The following is a 19394-nucleotide window of genomic DNA, read 5'->3' on the forward strand; positions in this document are numbered from 1 at the left end:
GGTGCTCTGTGACACGGCAGCTTACAGATCGCTACAAAGGAAAAGGCTGATTTCTGAATAATTGAATTGTCTGTTGCACGGTGTTGCACGGCGTTGCACAGTGTTGTATGGTGTTGTACGGTGTTGGATTCTCAGGACAGGTGGGGTCCAAAAATAAGTGGATGGATTCCAGGAAGGTGTGGTAAAGGCATAGACAGTTAGCTACATTATCAGCTTGTCCCATGTGATTTCCCCACTAAATATTTATCTGAACAGTGTGAACTCAGCCTCACAGAAATGGCAATCATACTGCACATTAACTGAAGAACTCAACTAGAATATAGCCCTGTTCTGCAATGAACATGCGTAATGGCAATGGAATCACTTGCAGTATGAACTTAGATGATTTTGGGCTCTGGACATTTCCTCCCTTCAATTAGGCAGATAGGAAGGCAACACTTGTAATGCGGAGTTACAGGCTGCTTTTAGGGGGTGGATAGGGGTTGCAAACCCTGGATTGGGAAATTTCTGGAAATTTGGGGCGGAGCCAGGGGAGGGTAGAGTTTAGGGGAATGGGTGGAGCCAGAGGCATAGCAAGTGGGGAAAGCGCCTGGTGCACTGGTGCGTCCTTCGCCCCTGCCACACCAACGTCTGCCCCCATTCTGCCCCGGAACATTCCTGCCCCAGAATGCCCCCACCACACCCCCATGGGGCGTGTGCCTGGTGCATCGTGCACCCCCCCTTGGAGCTATGCCTCTGGGTGGAGCTGAGCAATGATGTGATGCCATTGGGTCTACCTCTCAAAACTACAATTTCCCCCCAAATTTGTAGTCTGCTGATCAGTTATAATTCCAGGAGAACTCCAGCCCCCAGCTTGAGGTTGGCAACCTAGGGGTTGTGATGAGCTGCTGATTCAAGCCTCCATACTTCTGCCTCAAAGTCAGGCCCTTGATGGCTTCACTGGTCAATTTTCTGACTTTAGAAATTTCTAGAGAATGTTGAGTCCCTTTGAAACATCCTGCACCTAAATATATTTTATTTAAAACATTTATATGCTGCCTAGCCACTCAAATAGGGTCCTCACTAGTTTTAGTGGCTGTTATGACCACATCTTTTTATTAGTTGAAGTTTCAATGTTTGCTGAAGTTGGCTCACTCTGTTTTATCCAAAATTCTCACCTCTTCTTTCTCACATATCAGTTTATGGGATTTGAATATGAAACTGTCTTTTTCTGGCACCTTGCAACCAGGTTTTAAGTTCCTCCTTTGTGTAAATGGACTGCTAATTGTGTGAATTAAAAACAAAAAAGCAGTCTTGTGGCACTTCAAAAACTGAACTTGATGGGAATTCCTGTAGCAGCAAAGTGCAATAGAAACAGCCAATCCATCAGGTGAAGTAACCTGGACTCACAAAAGCTTATGCTAGAATAAATTTTGTAGTCTTTAAAGTGCCACTGGACTTCAGTTTGACTCTGATAACAGGTCTGGATTCCATGCCCTGTGAGAAGAGACTTAAGGAGCTGGATATGTTTAGTCTGGATAAGAGAAAGTTAAGGGGTGACATAACAGCCATATTTAAATATTTGAAGGGATGTCGTGTTGAAGATGGAGCAAGCTTGTTTTCTGCTGCTCCAAAGATTAGGACAGGAGTAATGGATTCAAACTATGAGAAAAGAGATTCCATCTAAACATTACAAAGAATTTCCTGATGGTAAGGGCTGTTTGACAGTGGAATACACTACCTTGGGGGTGGGGGTGAAGTCTCCTTCTTTGGAGGTTTTTAAACAGAGCCTGGATGGCCATCTATATGGGATGCGTGTTCCTGCATGGCAGGGGATTGGACTGGATGGCTTTTGGGTCTATGATTCTATGTGGATTTGGTGGGGCTTGAACACAGTGTCCATGAAAGAAGAAATGCTTCTGACTGGCTCAGCATGAGACTGGATAATGAACAATGCTGCTAGTTCCATTTGAAGTATTGTTGAAATGGCTTATTATATCATGTTGAAAGCTTGGTGGCTAACAGTGCCATTCCAAGCAGAGTTAATAAACTTCTAAGTTCATTGACTTTGGTGGACTTAGGAGGGTATAAGTCGAATTGTACTACCAATATCCTCTGGGTAGAAAATCCAGAACCAAGATACCTGATGATGAATTAGCCCCCCAAAACTTATGCCACAATATATCAGTCTATTTAAGGTATCACCTGGCTCCTTTTTGGTGCAGCAGACTAAACACAGTTACTCCTACCAATGTAGGAGTGTTCAAGTTCTCTGGAGGAGTTCTGTCCTAGCCAAACCCCCTTAGGAGTATAAGGAAACTTTGATTTTCCCATCAGAGTGATGACCCAGTTTTGACAGTTATGATTTAATGCCGCCTCCAATAAAAAACCTGATCTGCATGCTAATCACTGATTGGTATCTTTAACTCTTCCTCCGATTGGCTAAGGACTAGTCTTCCCAGCCAGTCCTCCCTCTCCAATCCTCCCTTTGATTCTTTGCAGATTTGAGCCTTGGAATGATTCTTCAGGAGTTTCTTAGGTGCTTGGACTAAAATTTGGGTTAAGTTCTATGATCCTTGCTAACTCATTTGTTCTCATTAACAGGTACCTGCCTCTATTCCAAACAGTGACTTCAATAAGGAAATGCTGAAATGTAAGTATGTTTTGAGGAACCCTGTCTAGTCAAATGCTTTAATTAGACTTTTGAGGGGAATGACTATGAACTCTATATTTTTGGAAATTTTCTGCTTGCTAGTGCTATGTATCACCTATTTGCCTTGTATAAAATTGTTCGAAAGTTTTTAAATTACATTGTGCCTTTATGATCTTTCACTCTATCCATGTCCATGACATGCTTTGGTTATGATGTTTAGACAAATCCCTAAAATTGAGAACTCCTGGCCCTTTTAATGAAGATATTAACAATTGTCTTGCAAAGCCAAGTGAACTAATAAGATGCTTCCAAGCTTCTAAAAGGTTTTCCAGATCCTTGACTTGAGTCCTGAAGTGCAAAAGGAATGTAGGCTAGAAAGAACTCTGCATGTCCTTAGAGGTCTATGCACCACAATGAAATTAATAACAGTCGAGATTAGCTTTATTTCTTATGGCAAGACTTCAGGAATCAGTTGGTAAGACATTTGCTAGCCTCCCCTCATCATAAAAGACTATGAGCTAAAGGTTTCTATCACATGTACTTACTCCCATGAGAAGACTAAACACAAATATGAAGGCACCTACCTCAAAATCCCAGAGAACCGAGAAATGCATAGCAGTTGGTTGCTCAGCCCTGGGTACTGTTTTTCTTGGTATGCTTCCATATGTTGTTCCCATTAAGATCTAGTACAAAGTTAATCTCAATGTTATCGTATGCAAAATATTGCAAGTATTTTTCCATTGATTCCCCCCGGCAATAATAATAATAATAATGACAGAACATAGTCTTTAAACAAATTTTCTTGTTAGTGTACCTTGTTTCAAACAGTGAGATATGTGGTCTGATTTCTGTGAATAGGTTGAATCAAAACACTAACATAGTAAGCTGCAGTGGGGTAGATCCAACTTCTTGACTGAGCAAAGCTTTAACCTTTACTTCAGTCTAAGGAGCTCTCCTGCACCAATGGAAGAATAATTTGCATTGGAGGAGAACAGTTAACTCCATCCCAATTGTCCTGTTGTGCAATCCTAAACAGATTTATGCCCTTCTAAGCCTATTTTAATTTTAGTGGAATTAGAAGGTTAGTCCTGTTTAGGATTGGACTGTTGGTCTATTGAAATACAAGCAAAAACAACAGAGTTAATGCCTTTCTGTGAGGAACCACTAAAACAATGAGCAAGCTTTCAAGTTCCCTGCCTGGAAATTCGGTGCATAAAACAAGGGAGGAGGGGGGAAACGTATTTCAGAACTTTTTCAGCATGACTGAAATATCTTTTCCCCTCCCCTCCCTCCTTTTTTTCCTACTAAACATCTAGCCTGATGAAAGATATCTCAGGAACTCAAGATGTTGCTCACTGGGTTTGATCTTGTAGTCCTTTCTGCTGGATGGGTGTTCAGAACTTCCTGATCTCACCCAAAATACTCCTTAAAATGCTGTTTCTCTGGTTCATTCCGCACATGCAGAATAATGCACTTTCAAACTGCTTTCAGTGCTCTTTGAAGCTGTGCGGAATAGCAAAATCCACTTGCAAACAGTTGTGAAAGTGGTTTGAAACGCATTATTTTGCGTGTGTGGAAGGGGCCACAGAGACAGGGGAACTGGAGGTCTCTAGTTGGAGGTGGAATGAGCAAAAATCCTCCCTTCTGTCAGTGGATATCTATTGCTGCTGGTTGCAGCCCTCATTATTTGATGGCACCAGCATAAATCCCAGTAGTAGAGCTTGGATCCACTAATGGGCTTTTGCTTCAACTCCCAAGTACATAATTCTGGTCTGAATTACACACAAAAATATAGAACATTATACTGTTGGCTACAATGAATATGCTATGTATTGAAGCATATAAAATATTTAATATAAAGTGCATCTAACATACATAAATAAGTGACATAACATGCAAGAATCCAAATGATATAAGAATAAAGAATCCTTGAAGGAGAAAGAAATACAATTCTTGGAAAGCTCACACATGACTAGGATTCTGTCAAAGTCCAAACAAGGGTAAGAAAACTATTCCATAAGACAGGTATCCTGGTAATTTCTCCCTGTTTCATTGGACAGAAGCTCCTGCTTCTTCTGCCAACAAGTAGAGATGCTGCCTTGCCTGAAGCCACTGAAGGGATCATTTAGCCTTTGCAAGCTTTCAGGCGATCACCAGAGTATGAACATGTTCTGTCTGGGTTGCAACAGAAGCCTAGATGATGCCACAACAAGTATGAATTTTACTCAGACAAAGGTTGCATCCTCATGGCAATAATTCTGCATTGCTCAGTCATCACTGTTGTAAATGCAGGCGCATTTGGAGCAACAGCATGTCATCTGCAAAGGGGGATCTTCTTCAGTGATCTCCTCAAACCTACCACTCCCCTTCACCACCAGAGGCACTTTTAGCCAACCGGAATGGGTCATTTTCAACTTGACAATGATCTCTATAGCAATTGCAGTTTGTTGGTATGCCTGCACATTCTTTCTCATTGTGCAGGGGGAGAGATGCGGGATGACAGTGATAAACTGGTGCCAATGAGGAAGGGAGGTCTGATTGTGTGCACCTTGCTAGCTACAGAGTAACAAGCCTGTACTGTGAACTTTCAGGAAATATAACAAATAAGGTTTAGGAAAAAAACTGGGAGAAAGTCCATTACGTGGATGACTGGAGGACACTGTGATGTGAGTTCAGGGAAAAAACACCTGTCTGATTTGGCAGTCAAGGCAGAGTAGAACACCTGTGTTGATGTTGTATGTACTTTACTGAATAGACATTAGAAATGACAGACCCCCTTGAGTACTCCTGGCATGTATTCAGATGCTGGCTGTTATACTTAACATTCAGGTTACGGAGAAGGCTTTACAAATGTCCTAAGACTTCATGAAGATCTCATCTTCTGAATTAACTTACACACTTCTTCTCATCTTACCTCAAGCTTAACTTGAAAACATTCTCAGTGCTAAAACTATGTGGATATACAATATGCAAATGGCAAGAGCTTTACTTGGATGTAAAGAGGGAATGGATAAAAAATCTTGAAGAAGAATTGGTTTTCCACTGACATTGGGGGAAAGTTTTGACAGTCAAAGTGAGAGAAATCTAATATTCCAATCACAAAGACAGTCACCTTGTATGAGGGACACTGTTGTTGTCTTCAAATAAAGAAGTTCTGTTTGTGTTAGGGAAGGGTAAATGATCAAGGGAAAGTTGCAAATAATACAGAATCCTTTGGAAGACTTCAGAAGGGGAAAAAGAGAATCATACTGGTAGTAACTATATTTTCTATCTTTTGAGAAATTTGCATTATATTTTTCTCCCTTTATAGCAAGCACTTGTTTTATATTGTTAATACTGAGCATTATCTTGCATGTTTTGTGTCGGTAGTTTTCCTGGAGATTAATATTAGCATGAAGAGAATGCACAATAAAATCATAATCACCCATACATTTAAGTATATTTTTATGTCCACCATTATTTGTGAAGAGAAGATAGTTAAAGAGCATATTTAACAGAGCAGCAATGTGAATTCTAGTTGTTTGGGGCAGATGGCCGAGTTTTTCATGTCATGAACAGGGTGGATTATTTCCCTCTTGAATGCAGTAAAAGGATTAGGTTTATCTCTTTCTGTAGCACTCGTCCCAGTACAAAAATCACATTTGGCTCAGGGACATTTTTTTCATAACTATAGATAGCCTTTGTATTTATTGGGATCCTATAGTTTGTGAAATAATTGTTCACCTGTTATGTAAGGATTCAGCAGGAAGGGCTCAACAGACAATAGCCACAGGACAGCACAAGAAAATGGGTGTTTTAAAAATAGGCTGGGAGTAACTGGACAGCACTCTGCAGAAAAACATTTTTTGTGAGTCCATGGTATATTAAGAATAAATAATGGATTGGATCCTACCAGCTTTTCTGCTGACACAGCAAGAGGAGGGAAGTATGATCTTGCCCACTCCTCCTCCCCACTCCTCCTCCCATCCAACATGGTTTTTGACCATGTGGGTCCATGCATCCTGACCTTCTACAGGATCAATAGCAGCTCTTTTTTCCTACTTGTACCAATTTAAAAATGGTTAGCATCCAAACCATGATTTACAATGGATGAGCTGTCAATAATACATTAAGTACTTCTGTTATTCTGTTATGCAAAGAATCATAGAGTTGGAAGGAGCCATACAGACCATCTAGTAGTCCAACCGCCTGCCCAATGCAGGATCAGCTTAAGCTTTAGAGCATCCCTGAAGAAGATTTATACCCCCCTTTCTGTCCTGAAAGAAGACTCAAGGTGGCTTGCAAGCTCCTTTCCCCTCCCCACAACAAACACTTTGTGAGTCGAATGGGGCTGAGAGAGTTCCGAAGAAATGTGACTAGCCCAAGGTCACCCAGCAGGAATGTAGGAGTGGGGAACCAAATCCAGTTCACCAGATTAGAGTCCACTGCTCTTAATCACTACAGCACGCTGGCAAATGTTCATCCATGCACTGCTTAAAGACTGCAAGAGAGGGGGAAGTCATTGCCTCCGTAAGCAGCTGATTCCACTGCTGAACTACTCTCATTGTAAACATTTTTTCCTAATGTCCTGTCAGCATCTTTCTGCCCATAATTTATACCCATTATGGCAAGTTCTATCCTCTGTTGCTGACAGGAACAGCTCTCTGCCCTCCAAGTGGCAGCATTTCAGAGAACAATCTTGTCCTGGTGCCTGTCTAATTTGGCATATAAGATATGGACAATACAGGTGCATCATTTGCTGTGCTCTTCAGGGCATGTAGATAAACTTGTGAGCCGACTCCATTGCATCTGTATTGTAATTGGTGATGTCATGTGATATGGATGCCCTTCTGTAATGTTTGAGCTGTGAAGATTATTTCATATGCATAGTCACTTTACTGAACAATACTGATGTGATCTTTTGATATTGCGTCCATTCAGGTGGTGAATGTGAACCGGTGAGCCTTCTCTTAATTATTTCCATCAATGACCAGGGAATGGTTTTATTATTCAAGCAGCTGGCCATACTTTATAGAGACAGCAGATTTATAAGTTGGTTATGGGTGGTATACAACAAAATTCAAAATGCAGTAATTATTTTACAATGCTGTTAAGTACAGAGTTGCCTGTTTAATGGTAGTCATTTAATATTTGGCTTCAGTGTTGGTAAAAAGGGAAGCTAACAAATAAATTTCCTGTTTGATAGCTTTTAAACTGTTTGCTAGCTTTTTACTAGGGCTCATTCCGCACATGCAGAATAATGCACTTTCAAACTGCTTTCAGTGCTCTTTGAAGCTGTGCGGAATAGCAAAATCCACTTGCAAACAGTTGTGAAAGTGGTTTGAAAATGCCTAGCTTTTTAAAACTGTTTGCTAACTTCTAAGAATTTCACGCATCTAGGTTTGCTTTGTAGTAGATAGTGCATCTCTAGAAGCTTTCATATAAGTTTTACTTTAAAGTGCTCAGTGGTAGAGGATGTATCACAGATGGCTTGTAAAGACTGTTTCTAGATCCATGCAGAAGGTCCCAAGCTCAATCCTTATAAAAATGTCAGCTGACAAATTTGACCCTTATAGCCTTAGAGAACTGGTGCACATTACAAGGGACGATGTTGATCTAGATGGAGAATGGAGGATGACAACCACATCTGGGAACCAGCATGCTCCCTGTCCAACCTATATTCAGATCACAGCCCCTTGGACATTATGAAGTCATTGCTAAGCCACCTCTTGGTTGCGCCACCAGCCTCAAGACTTGGAATAATGAAAAGGTTAGCACACTCCATCTCAACACTCTGGAATTATTCACTGCAAAGCAAGAGTCATGCTCTGACTTTCAATCTCATAGCTTAGGAGAAGCACTGAGATTTCCCACTCTTTACATAAATGATATAAACAAACACAATGTAATACCCCCTGCATTCAAACCAATAAGCAGCTAGGACAATTGTTTACATACTTCAGGAATTATAACTAGTCCAAATATTAAGCCAAACAGGACGAGGTTTACCCCGTACATCCACCGCAGAAATATGAAATAGGAAGCCACTGAAGAACCAAAGTGACCTTAAACAAAGAAAGGATGCCATTAGAAAGGTACTGAATTTAAATAACTTACCAGAGTATAACACTACTTAACTTTGTGCTCACAAATGTAACCCAGTTTTTATCCTGAGGCATTACTTTTCATTGCCCTTTCATATTTGAACAAACCCAAGTTGGCTCCAGCCCAGGTTTTCAGCTTCCTCAGTGCCAACTTCATCTTTTTTCACTGCTTGACCTCAACCCAATGGTGATGGAAGAGTAGTCTTTGCGTATAGAATATTTCTGTGCATATCACATGCAATCAGCCTTCAGGGGAGGTGGGGAACACAAGTGACTGCAAAAGTCACCATACCATAGAAGGAAAAACAAATAATTGGTTGTCTGAAATCCAGGTTTGAGCCAGTGTTCTGCCATGGAAGCTCACTGTGTGGTAGAGGAAGTCACACACTCTCAGCCTAACCTGCCTCTCAGGGTGATGGTTAGGATAAAGAGGAGAAAGAAAGAGTCATGTTGTTTTGGGTCTCCACTGGGGAGAAAAAGGGGCATTAGTGTCCAAATAAATAGGAAGTAGTAGCAGTTTTCTTCCACACATTAAGTATAAAGGGGTGGACAGCCCAATCTGAAGCAGGGTCAGTAGAATCTCCTTCGGAATGCAGAACAGGCTTACACCAGAGAAAATGTCCTCCACAGTGGCACTCACTCTGGAGGAGGGGCAAGTCAACTGGTGCCTGGCAGCTGCGGAGCCCTGGGATGTCTGTCCAGGGTGCCCAGCTCTCCATTGGTGCTTCCCTGCCACCCCAAGTTATATCAGTGTGGCAGAAACATTCCTGGGGGTGGAGCATACCTTAGTTGGTTTCCACTGCTGGTTTAGCTCCCTTTGTGCTGCTGGAGTAGGGCTCGGACATATCCTGTGATTTTCACAGGATATCTCTGCTGTCCCCTATGTGAACAGGTGAGGTTGTTTTTTTTAAAAAAATGAATAGTGCCAGAGTAGCACCATCCCCACCCACATGACAGCTCTGGACTGGGCTGCAAGACTGTCAAGTCTTGTTTGGCAAGCATGGGCTGTGAGAGACTCATTCTTTTCAATGTTTTCAATTGTTTTAGTTTTTATTTTAGATACTTCTGAAACAATAGTTAAGAACACAAGAACAAGCCAGCTGGATCAGACTGGGCACCCTGGACAGACATCCCAGGGCTCCATCTAGTCTAGCTCTCTGCTACTTGCAGTGGCCCACCAGGTGCCTTTGGGATCTCACATGCAGGATTTGAAAGCAATGGCCTTCTGCAGCTGTTGCTCCTGAGCGCCTGGTCTGATAAGGCATTTGCAATCTTAGATCAAGGAGGATCAAGATTGGTAGCCATAGATAGACTTCTCCTCCATACATCTGTCCAAGCCCCTTTTAAAGCTATCCAGGTTAGTGGCCATCACCACCTCCTGTGGCAGCATATTCCAAACACCAATCATACGTTGCGTGAAAAAAATGTTTCCTTTTATTAGTCCTAATTCTTCCCCCCAGCATTTTCAGTGTATGCCCCCTGGTTCTAGTATTGGGAGAAAGAGAAACATTAACTTACTTTCCACCTCCTTTATCTTCATTTCCCAAGGTATACATTGTGTCTTAAAATTATCAAAGTCTCTCTTAAATTTGACCCATTTCTGGAAAGAAAAACAGTGGTAGGAAAATTTTTATCCCTGAGATGACTGGATGTCAAGACTTCTGGAATCCTTGAAATGATTTACTAGCTGCTTGAAACCCGAAGATGAGCCTGAACTCAAAGGATTGAATTTCAATTAAAACTTTGACATTCTGAGTACTTGAGTTACGAGAGAAAGGACAAGTGGACTTCCTCTTAGTTCTTCTTTTTTACAATACTGGAAAGAAAATAAGGTAAGCAAGGTAAGACTGAAGCCCTATAAAGGAGTCTTGCAGACTCTAACTGCTGAAAAATAATTGTCTTCCTCCCCACCCTCAGTTATCTGAAAGCTGATGATCCACATGTAGTTTTATAAAATTCTTATTTCAAATATATCTCCCATTTATGTATTTTTATCCTGATCTATACCCAGAGATCTCAGGGTGGGTTGCACCATAGAATTAATAAAATCCAATACAGTATAAAAACAATTTAGACCTGTTATAAGAAAACCTACTAAAATTAATAAAACTACTAAACCTACAATAATTAGTAAAAACTGTTTAAAACTTGTATTGTCGAAGGCTTTCACTGCTGGAATCACTGGGGTGCTGTGTGGTTTCAGAGCTGTATGGCTGTGTTCTAGCAGCATTCCCTCCTGACGTTCTGCCTGCATCTGTGGCTGGCATCTTCAGAGGATCTTCACAGTAGAGTCAAGTTAGGCATTTTCCAATTTATTGACACACTGAGCTCGAAAAGGTTCACTGTTCTGGACTGAAGCATGGCTAAAAAAAAAGTGTACCCTCCATAGTACTGAAAATGTTTATCTTGAATCTCAGCATTTGCATACTTAAGCTAAGAGACACAGGCTTTTAACTTCTGGTATAAAAATAAAGCACAAAATGTCCTCATATCAGAAACCCTTCTAGTACCTACCTTTGCCATCAGCATTTTATATGCATATAGTTTTCTTCCTTTTCTCTTTCCCAAGGCACCTTCAAACTTTTCTACAAAAGCCTGAGCCTCCCTAATTAAAACATTAAAACGTAGTTTTAGGTTTTTTTAAAACAACAACAACAACAACACTGATATAGAAGCTTTAACGTTTATGATTGTGCTGTTCAAAAATGAAATATGAACCTTACAGTCCCAAGAGACTTCTGAGCAACAGTAAATCAATTTCATGGTCTTAGTTTCATCATACAGTAATCTGCAATCACTTGTTCAGTATTACACAAATAAGTTCTTATACAGAATTTCTCCTCCCAGGGCATATCTACAGAATGGATTCAGTGACCTCTTTATCACATCCTCCATCAGAGACAGGATATATTTCTTAGAAACAAGTCCAATTTTATCCAGTGGGATTTACAACCCAACCTGGAGGGGGGTGAAGTGAGTTATAGAGATGATGGGGTTCTACACCACTGGATTTGCCCTTCCTTGACACTGGTGGAACTGGGATGGGGGCAGAGGACTCAGGTGTCATTCGCCTAGGCCACGTATGGGGTGCATTTTGGCCTCATGCTGCTCCCCGTCTCCCCCTGTTCCTAGCCACCACCACTGCAATCCCCCTGCTGCCACCACCCCCACCACCCTTCCAACAAATCTTTTCCTCCTCTCAGTGGCACCAGTTGGCAATACACTGGGGGCAGGGGTAAGGTCAGGGAAGCTTCTACCCCCAGGGTGTTGTTGGCTGGCACTGGGAAGAGGAAAAAGTTGGCTGGCACTGGGAAGAGGAAAAAGTTTGTTGGGGGCAGGGCGGAGGGGGTGGAAGGAGTGCAGTGGGGTGGGGGAGTTGAGCAGGGGAGCGAGAGGAGTTCTGCAGCAGGGGATGGGCATGCCACTGTGGCAAGTCCTGGGTGTTGTTTTGTGGCAGTACACCACTGTTCCTGGGGCACTTGCCCCGGCAGAGGGGCAAATCCACCAGTGGGTTGTGGTGTAGTGTCGTCATCCTGGAGGCATGGTTGAGGGTGGAGCCAACCTTTTTCAGCTTCCACCTTGACACCAGCACCCAGAGCATGAACCTACGCCTTCCTTTTGGGCACTGTGAGCCGATTGAGCCCAATGGAGGGCTTTTTGGCAACGGAAAGGTTTTTTTTTAATTGCCTCTCCATGCCACCGAAAAGGCCTCTGGGGTGGCAGGGTGCCACCATAGCTGTGCCGTCCATGGCTACTCCAGAGCTCTGTATTGGGCTGCCGGTCCCATATATGGATCCTAATCTTAAGCATGTAGCTTTAGAGGAAAGGGAACATTTAGTGCCCTTTTCTTAGATGAGGTTGGGTGGAGGTACTCTAAATGAGCAACCAACATAATATGTTCCCTCTTTAACTACTCCCAAGTGTCAATACTTGCAAGTGTGAAGGATTTTGGGAAAGAATCCTGCTGATTATTCATGCCTACAACAAAAGGCATAAATAATCATAGAAGAGCAGACAGCTTGCTTCTGTTGAGGTTTGTGGAAGCCAAGCTTTTAGGCTTGTCTTTAATTAAAGCAGTACAGTGAGCCAGGCCTGGGTGGGTACTGGTTGAAGGAAATGTTGTTCATCATCTACTCTCCGGTAACAAGAAGTGATAACAGAGAGATTTCCGCCTTCAAAGGTCTGATGGTTTAAGCCAAACCACATAGCAAAACTCTACCTCATGTTGTTTTCCCAGGACCAGCAACCTGAAAGTGGCAATTTTGCTACAAAGCATAATTTTTTGTGACAGTCAGCAAGTTGCATGCGCTCTCTCTTTCCCCCTCCCAGTTATGAAACCTGAAACCTTACCTCAGCACTTTTAATTTCTTTGCCATCCGCCAGGGTTTGTTCCTCATGACAGATATCAGTTTCTTCTTTTCCTCTACCTGTTCCTTTAGCTTGGATAGTTCTTCCTCATTCAGAGACTCATCATCTGAGGAGCTGGATGCAGAAGAGGAAGCACTGGGAACAAAACCATGAAATGCACATTGAAAATGCTGGGGGGAAGAATTAGGACTAATAAAAGGAAACACTTCTTCATACAACGTGTGATTGGTGTTTGGAATATGCTGCCACAGGAGGTGGCGATGGCCACTAACTTAGATAGCTTTAAAAGGGGCTTGGACAGATTTATGGAGGAGAAGTTGATTTATGTACCAATATTGATCCTCCTTGATCTGTGATTTCAAATGCCTTAGCAGACCAGGTGCTTGGGAGCAGCAGCAGCAGCAGCAGCAGAAGGCCATTGCTTTCACATCCTGTATGTAAGCTCCCAAAGGCACCTGGTGGGCCACTGCGAGTAGGCAGAGAGCTGGACTAGATGGACTCTGGTCTGATCCAGCTGGCTGGTTCTTATGTTCTTATGCACAACAGGGAAAAGAGTTGTGTGAAGGAGAGTTTTTCCGATCAGCCATAGTAAGAGCTTGCATGCACAGGCTCAAATTTCTTGCTTTCGATTGCCAAAACAGCTTTTTGAGTATTTATAAATATAAAATCCACATTACAAAATTGTTCTGCACTTGATAGCAGATGTAGATGCTCAACTGAACACCGATCAATAGGTAGCATGTTAATTATTAAGTAGCTATCAAGCAGCCTGTAGTCATGTGAATTGGTTTCAGACAAGATTTCAGCAATACGGTACATGCTTGGGGGTGGGGGGGGGGCAGCTGCCCTTTATTAAGTTCCTGTCTAAAATTCCTTTGAAATATTTAATATTTAGTAAGCCATGCAGAAAAAAATTACAGGTTCACCAGTTTCAGGTGAAGTTTTGATGATTCATGGCCACCAAAAGAAAACCAGTTGTCAGTTTTCACATCTACTGTTCATGGCCTTGGCTTTAAAAGTAGCCCTTTTTAAAACCTGGCAGCTCTGCTGGCCATCCAGTCCCTCATTATTGTGCTGTTGATTATGCTGTTGTTTCTCAGTAGCTAATTGTTAAGAGATAATCCCCTGACTGCTAAAGATAAGATTTACCATCGCTTTGGAAAGCCTTCCAGGCTTCAGAAACAGAAAGGATTCAACCACTTTGAGATGTTTAGATTAAAGGACGGTACCAGACACTCAGCTGCAAATTTTCTCTCTCCCTATGTAAATTCTTTCCATTTGCAAATGTTGGTATTTTATCAGACTCCTGAGCATTTATGGAAAAACTCCACTGGAACAGCTCCCAGCATAAATATTGGATGTCTCCCTGATTTAGTTCGCTGCATTGTGAAAACTATGCATGTATTTTTCCCCTCCTCTTTGCCGCCTGATTTTGTTGTTTATAGTATCCTTTTTTATCATGTTATTTATGAGTGGTCTTGAAAAAGGAGGATTATTAATGGTGCAATTTTTTTCTCCATGCTCCTGTGTACAAGAGGTGTTCTTCCCTTATCCTACAGTTGCTGCAGTAGCTTGGTCTACACATGAAGCAAGGTGAGGTAGTAGAGTGCTGAAGTGGTAGAATGGGTTGTGCCACTTCAAAGCAGAGGAGATGTTTTCAAAGAACTCCTTACATTAATAATTGTCAGTGGAAAACTGAGTGTCTTTCAGCCTGATGCACAAGGTCTCGTTTCTAAGGAAAGCACAAAAAAGTGACCACCACCCCTTACCTGCACTGTGAAATGTTCTAGCCCATTTTGCCACATCAGGTAACCTGCTTTTGGATCCCAGTAGGTCTCCATAATTTTCTTAGGCACTTTTGGTAAGGTGAATTTTAGCCTCACTTAATTTTTTTTAAAAAAATCCTTTGAACAGTTAGCAAGCATGCCTATTGTTTAGGCCTGGGAGATTTAAAAAATAGCCTTTTCTAGCCTTTAGTTCCGTTGATTTACTATTTCTTTTATGATTCTTCAGCTTTGTTCTAAGCTGGTTAAGCTACTCTGTTTGAGAGACTGGACAGGCAGATTTAAAGGAGTATGCTATTTCCCTGGTGAAAACCAAAACAGTGACACTAAATAAATTAACACAAAGGTTGGTTGGTTGTTTTACTCTGAGGAAAACCGCACTCAGATACTAAGCAGTAAAGCTTATGAGAGTGTGGGATTTTTAATATAAGGATAGAGAGGGGTTGACCACCTGAGGGTTAACTGGAATTTCTGCTCTTTGAAGCAATGTGTGGGCTAGACATTTCTTGTGGAGAGAATTGTCTAGAAGTTAGTGTTTTGAGGAACTTTTTTTGAAATACTTACCTGAGGGTAAAAGAATGGTCTTTTCAACTGAATAGTAAGATCGACTTAATGTAGTGTCACCAAAGCTAGTTTGTATGTCGATATAAATAAAATAAACTGAATGTATTGAAGTCTGTAAGCTAATGACCTGAGACAAACTTGTAGTTCTTATGAAGGAAGATACTGTAACTACTTATATATAACAACCACTCAATACCAGCCTCTTGTTTAGTAATATTTGTTCCTTTGCCAAAATCATTTTCTTTGTTCATGCAAATAAACTCTTCTTGTGGTTCTGGTAAGTTTTCCAGGCTGTGTGGCCGTGGTCTGGTGCATCTTGTTCTTAAAGTTTCGCCTGCATCTGTGGCTGGCATCTTCAGAGATGTATCACAGAGAAAAGTCTGTTTCACACTGTGTGTTTAGACACTGTTTAGACACAGTGTAAAACAGACTTTTCTCTGTGATACACCTCTGAAGATACCAGCCACAGATGCAGGCAAAACGTTAGGAATAAGATCCACCAGACCATGGGCACACAGGCCGGAAAACCCACCAGAACCAGTTGAATCTGGCCACGAAAGCCTTCGACAATACAAAATCTTCTTGTTCTATCATTTTATTTTAAATAGCCTCTGGTACCTGCTTTTTATTTTCTGACAGAAGGAAAAGGGGCTATTTTGGTGTTTCCTTAAAGCGGTTTCTCTGTCTGACAGAGAGGTGCCCCAAGCTTAGCAGCTGAGGGCATTTTTACAGTTAACAATAAATATTGGGGTGGAAGAACACAAAATTAACAGAAATAAAGAAAAATAACCACATTCATGCTACTGCATCATAATATTAACAGATCAAACAGATCAGGCAAAGCATATGTGATGATTGAAATTTTTGGAGGGAAAATCCCCTCAGGGCACTACTGAGCCTATGGAAGGCATTTTTTGGGGGGGGGTGCTATAGTAACACACCCTTCCTCTTAAGGGAGCAGTGCATGCACACATTCCACCACCACCTCCATAAAAATATTGAGACCTGGATCCTATCCCTGCATGCACTTCTCTCGTCGTGTTGTGGAGATGGTACTCTGCTGCACAAGGCAACTCTCAAGTTCTGGGCACTCCTGCTTGTACAACATCAGTGTTTTCAACTTCAAGGAGTCCCACAGAGCCAAGAAGAATACATTCCTCAGTGAAAGACCACCTCTGCAGCACCAAGGAGAAGCATACACAGAGAGCAAAGGTATAGGATCCAAGCCGATAACCATCAAGTATGAAGTAGTTCTATGCGGAAGGAGATGCTGTCAACTGGAAAAGTAGAAAACACACAAAGAAGAGATGATAAAAAGGTGAAAATAATATGAGTTTTGGATTTATACCCCGTTTTTCTGAACCATAAGGCATCTCAAAGAGGCTTACAAACTCCTTCCCTACCTCTCGCCACAACAGACACCTTGTGAAGTAGGTGGGAGAGAGAGTTCTGAGAGAACTGTGACTAGCCCAAGGTCATCTAGCAGGCTTCATGTGTAGGAGCAGGGAAACAAATCCAGTTGTGTAGGAGCAGGGAAACAAATCCAGTTGTGTAGGAGCAGGGAAACAAATCCAGGGAAACAAATCCAGGAAACAAATCCAGTTCACTAGATCTGCTGCTCATGTGGAATAGTGGGAACCAAACCCCATTCTCTAGGTTACAGTCCACCACTTTTAGCCACTACACAATGCTGACTCTCACAAGCATAAGATTAAGAACAGTTAGTCATGAAACATTCAGCAGCCAAACATGATATTAATACAGTTATATTAAAAATTCAGTCTACATCAGATAATAAAAACAGCTTTTAAAAATAGAGCTTTTTGTAAGCCTGGGTATAAAGACATGTTTTGGACTTGGCAACCCTACCTGGCACCTAAAGGACAGTAAGACGGGCCCCAAGCAAGCTCAAATTGGAATTCTGAAGATGAGGTGCCACCACTGAAAAAACTCTGTCTGTGGTCCCCAGCTCACTAATGCAGGTGAGGGCACAGAGAGAAGTCCTAAAGCTGCTTAGCTAAGGTTATTGTGTTATTTATTTATTTAAAATATTTATACCTTACCTTTCCACAAGGCAGCTTACAAACTATAAACATTTACTGTTAAAAAACAAACCAGTCAATTAAAACTGCAACTCCTACAGCAAATATTATCACTAACTGCCAATAATGTGTTCTTCCAAACAATGCTTATGAGATGCAGTTCCTTCAGGGGAGACAGATAAGGTAGGAAGGCTGAACAAGGAGACAGACTCAAAACACTCCAGGAGCCATCCCTTGTCTGTAAAATGTTGGTCCTAAATTCAGGACATTGAATGCACAATTATGTCATGATGTTCTGGGAGGATGTGCTTTTTTTACCAGTAAAGGGTGGAAGTAAGAGTGACAGGAGTTGTCATCTGAGTATAAAACACACTTTTAAAGTTACCATTCCTGTCAGCAAGGAAGAATCAGATGATTCTGTTGAGGTCACTGAAGATGTGTGGATGCCATTCAGGAGTGGCAGAAGGAGAATATGTCTTGCAGATAGCTATTGGTACCTGAGTACCAAATGTCTGAGCCCATGGAGTAGCTTTGGCAGGTCTTTGTACTCATAGGGCCCCTTCCGCACATGCAAAGTAATGCATTTTGAGACCACTTTCACAACTGTTTGCAAGTGGATTTTGCTATTCCGCACAGCTTCAAAGAGCATTGAAAGCAGTTTGAAACTACATTATTCTGCATGTGTGGAATGAGCCATAGCTTTTTTTTAAAAAAAATCCCTTACCTCTCTCCTGCATGTTCCTTTTTCTTATCCTTTCCTTTTCCTTTCTCGATTAATTGCTTGTCCTTGTTTTCAGCATCCTTTTGGTCTTTACTTGAAGTCCCCCTGTTTTTTCTTCTCCTGCTTCTGGCGGTTTCCTCCTCATCGCTGTCTCTTTCAGGATCATCTGTTTCCTGAGCATTCTTTTGACTGGTCTTTTTCCACCTGGTGCTCTCTTCATTTTCTTCCTCACTTTCATTATCAGCATCCTTTTCATTCTTGTGTTTTTTCTTTGCCCTGGTTGCTTCCTTTGTATTTCGCCCTCTGGCTGGCTTTTCTTCTTCTTTTTCTTCTTCTTCCTCCTCCTCCTCCTCCTCCTCCTCATCTGCCATCAAGGGAAACCATTTTTTTGTTTTAAATAAAAGATTCCATTGATATCACTGTAATAAACAATTGTCTTTCATCAGACAAAAACAAATTATTTTTGGACTTCTACGTGGATACTTCCAGTTATTGAAATGGAGATCGGGCTTTGCTTTCAGATGTTAACTAAGTAGTGCAAAATAGATCTGAGAGACGTGGGCCTCCGTCGTAACTGTCAAACTGTTGCCTCAAAGGCTAATCCTGTTTTTTCAAGTACTTTCGAAGAGCAATATAGTTTTGCTTGGTATTTACAATGCAGGATAGTAGAGGAAATAAAAAGATATTTAGCAGGTCATATAAAAATATGAATTTTGTGTTTTCTAACATTTCTAGTATTTTCTAACATTTTTTTCTGACCTGCAAAGTATGGTATAAACCCCATCCACAGAGTTTGGGGGCTTTGCTGCTTGTTTCTACCTGTGAGAACTTTCCCAGTTCTGTTATTAGGGATCAACAGGCCCTCAGAAGCAACATCAGGGCAAAGTGGGAGTCCACAGTCAGAGGAGAAGGAATCGATGGAAACTGCCATTCAGTCTTTGCAACTGCGTGGATGGATGAAATCCACTGTGCTACTCTCTTTCCCTAGTTACCTATCAATATGGATCTAACAAATCACAAATGGTACAGCAGATAGAAGTTAAATCAGTGGTGGCAAACCTATGGCACAGATGCCAGAGGTGGCACTTAGAGCCCTCTCTGTGGGCATGCACAAACAGAGTGCCCCCCCCTCCACATCTAGACTGCCTGGGCCGCTGGGCTCGATTATTAGCATTAAAACTAAGAACTAGTTTTTGGGAA

General features: G+C 41.7%; 2 protein-coding genes across 2 annotated transcripts in view; one reads left to right on the forward strand and one right to left on the reverse strand.

The window, feature by feature from the left end:
• The window catches only part of TMC2 (transmembrane channel like 2), a 63264-nt gene that overhangs the window by 42026 nt on the left and 1844 nt on the right, over nt 1-19394 (reverse strand). Inside the window, exons 3-8 of the mRNA XM_048510826.1 lie at nt 18198-18558; nt 13066-13218; nt 11230-11320; nt 10234-10315; nt 8570-8676; nt 3217-3315 (exon numbers count right to left, since the gene is read on the reverse strand). Coding sequence (XP_048366783.1) covers nt 3217-3315; nt 8570-8676; nt 10234-10315; nt 11230-11320; nt 13066-13218; nt 18198-18558 — 893 coding nt within the window. The remainder of the gene's footprint in view (nt 1-3216; nt 3316-8569; nt 8677-10233; nt 10316-11229; nt 11321-13065; nt 13219-18197; nt 18559-19394) is intronic.
• LOC125440814 (myosin VIIA and Rab interacting protein) overlaps nt 2613-19394 on the forward strand; it is a 357602-nt gene continuing 340820 nt past the window's right edge. Inside the window, exon 1 of the mRNA XM_048510830.1 lies at nt 2613-2632. The gene's annotated coding sequence lies outside the window, so the exon portion shown is untranslated. The remainder of the gene's footprint in view (nt 2633-19394) is intronic.

Source organism: Sphaerodactylus townsendi, linkage group LG11, assembly GCF_021028975.2.
Source record: "Sphaerodactylus townsendi isolate TG3544 linkage group LG11, MPM_Stown_v2.3, whole genome shotgun sequence".
In the NCBI taxonomy this organism is placed as follows: domain Eukaryota; kingdom Metazoa; phylum Chordata; class Lepidosauria; order Squamata; family Sphaerodactylidae; genus Sphaerodactylus; species Sphaerodactylus townsendi.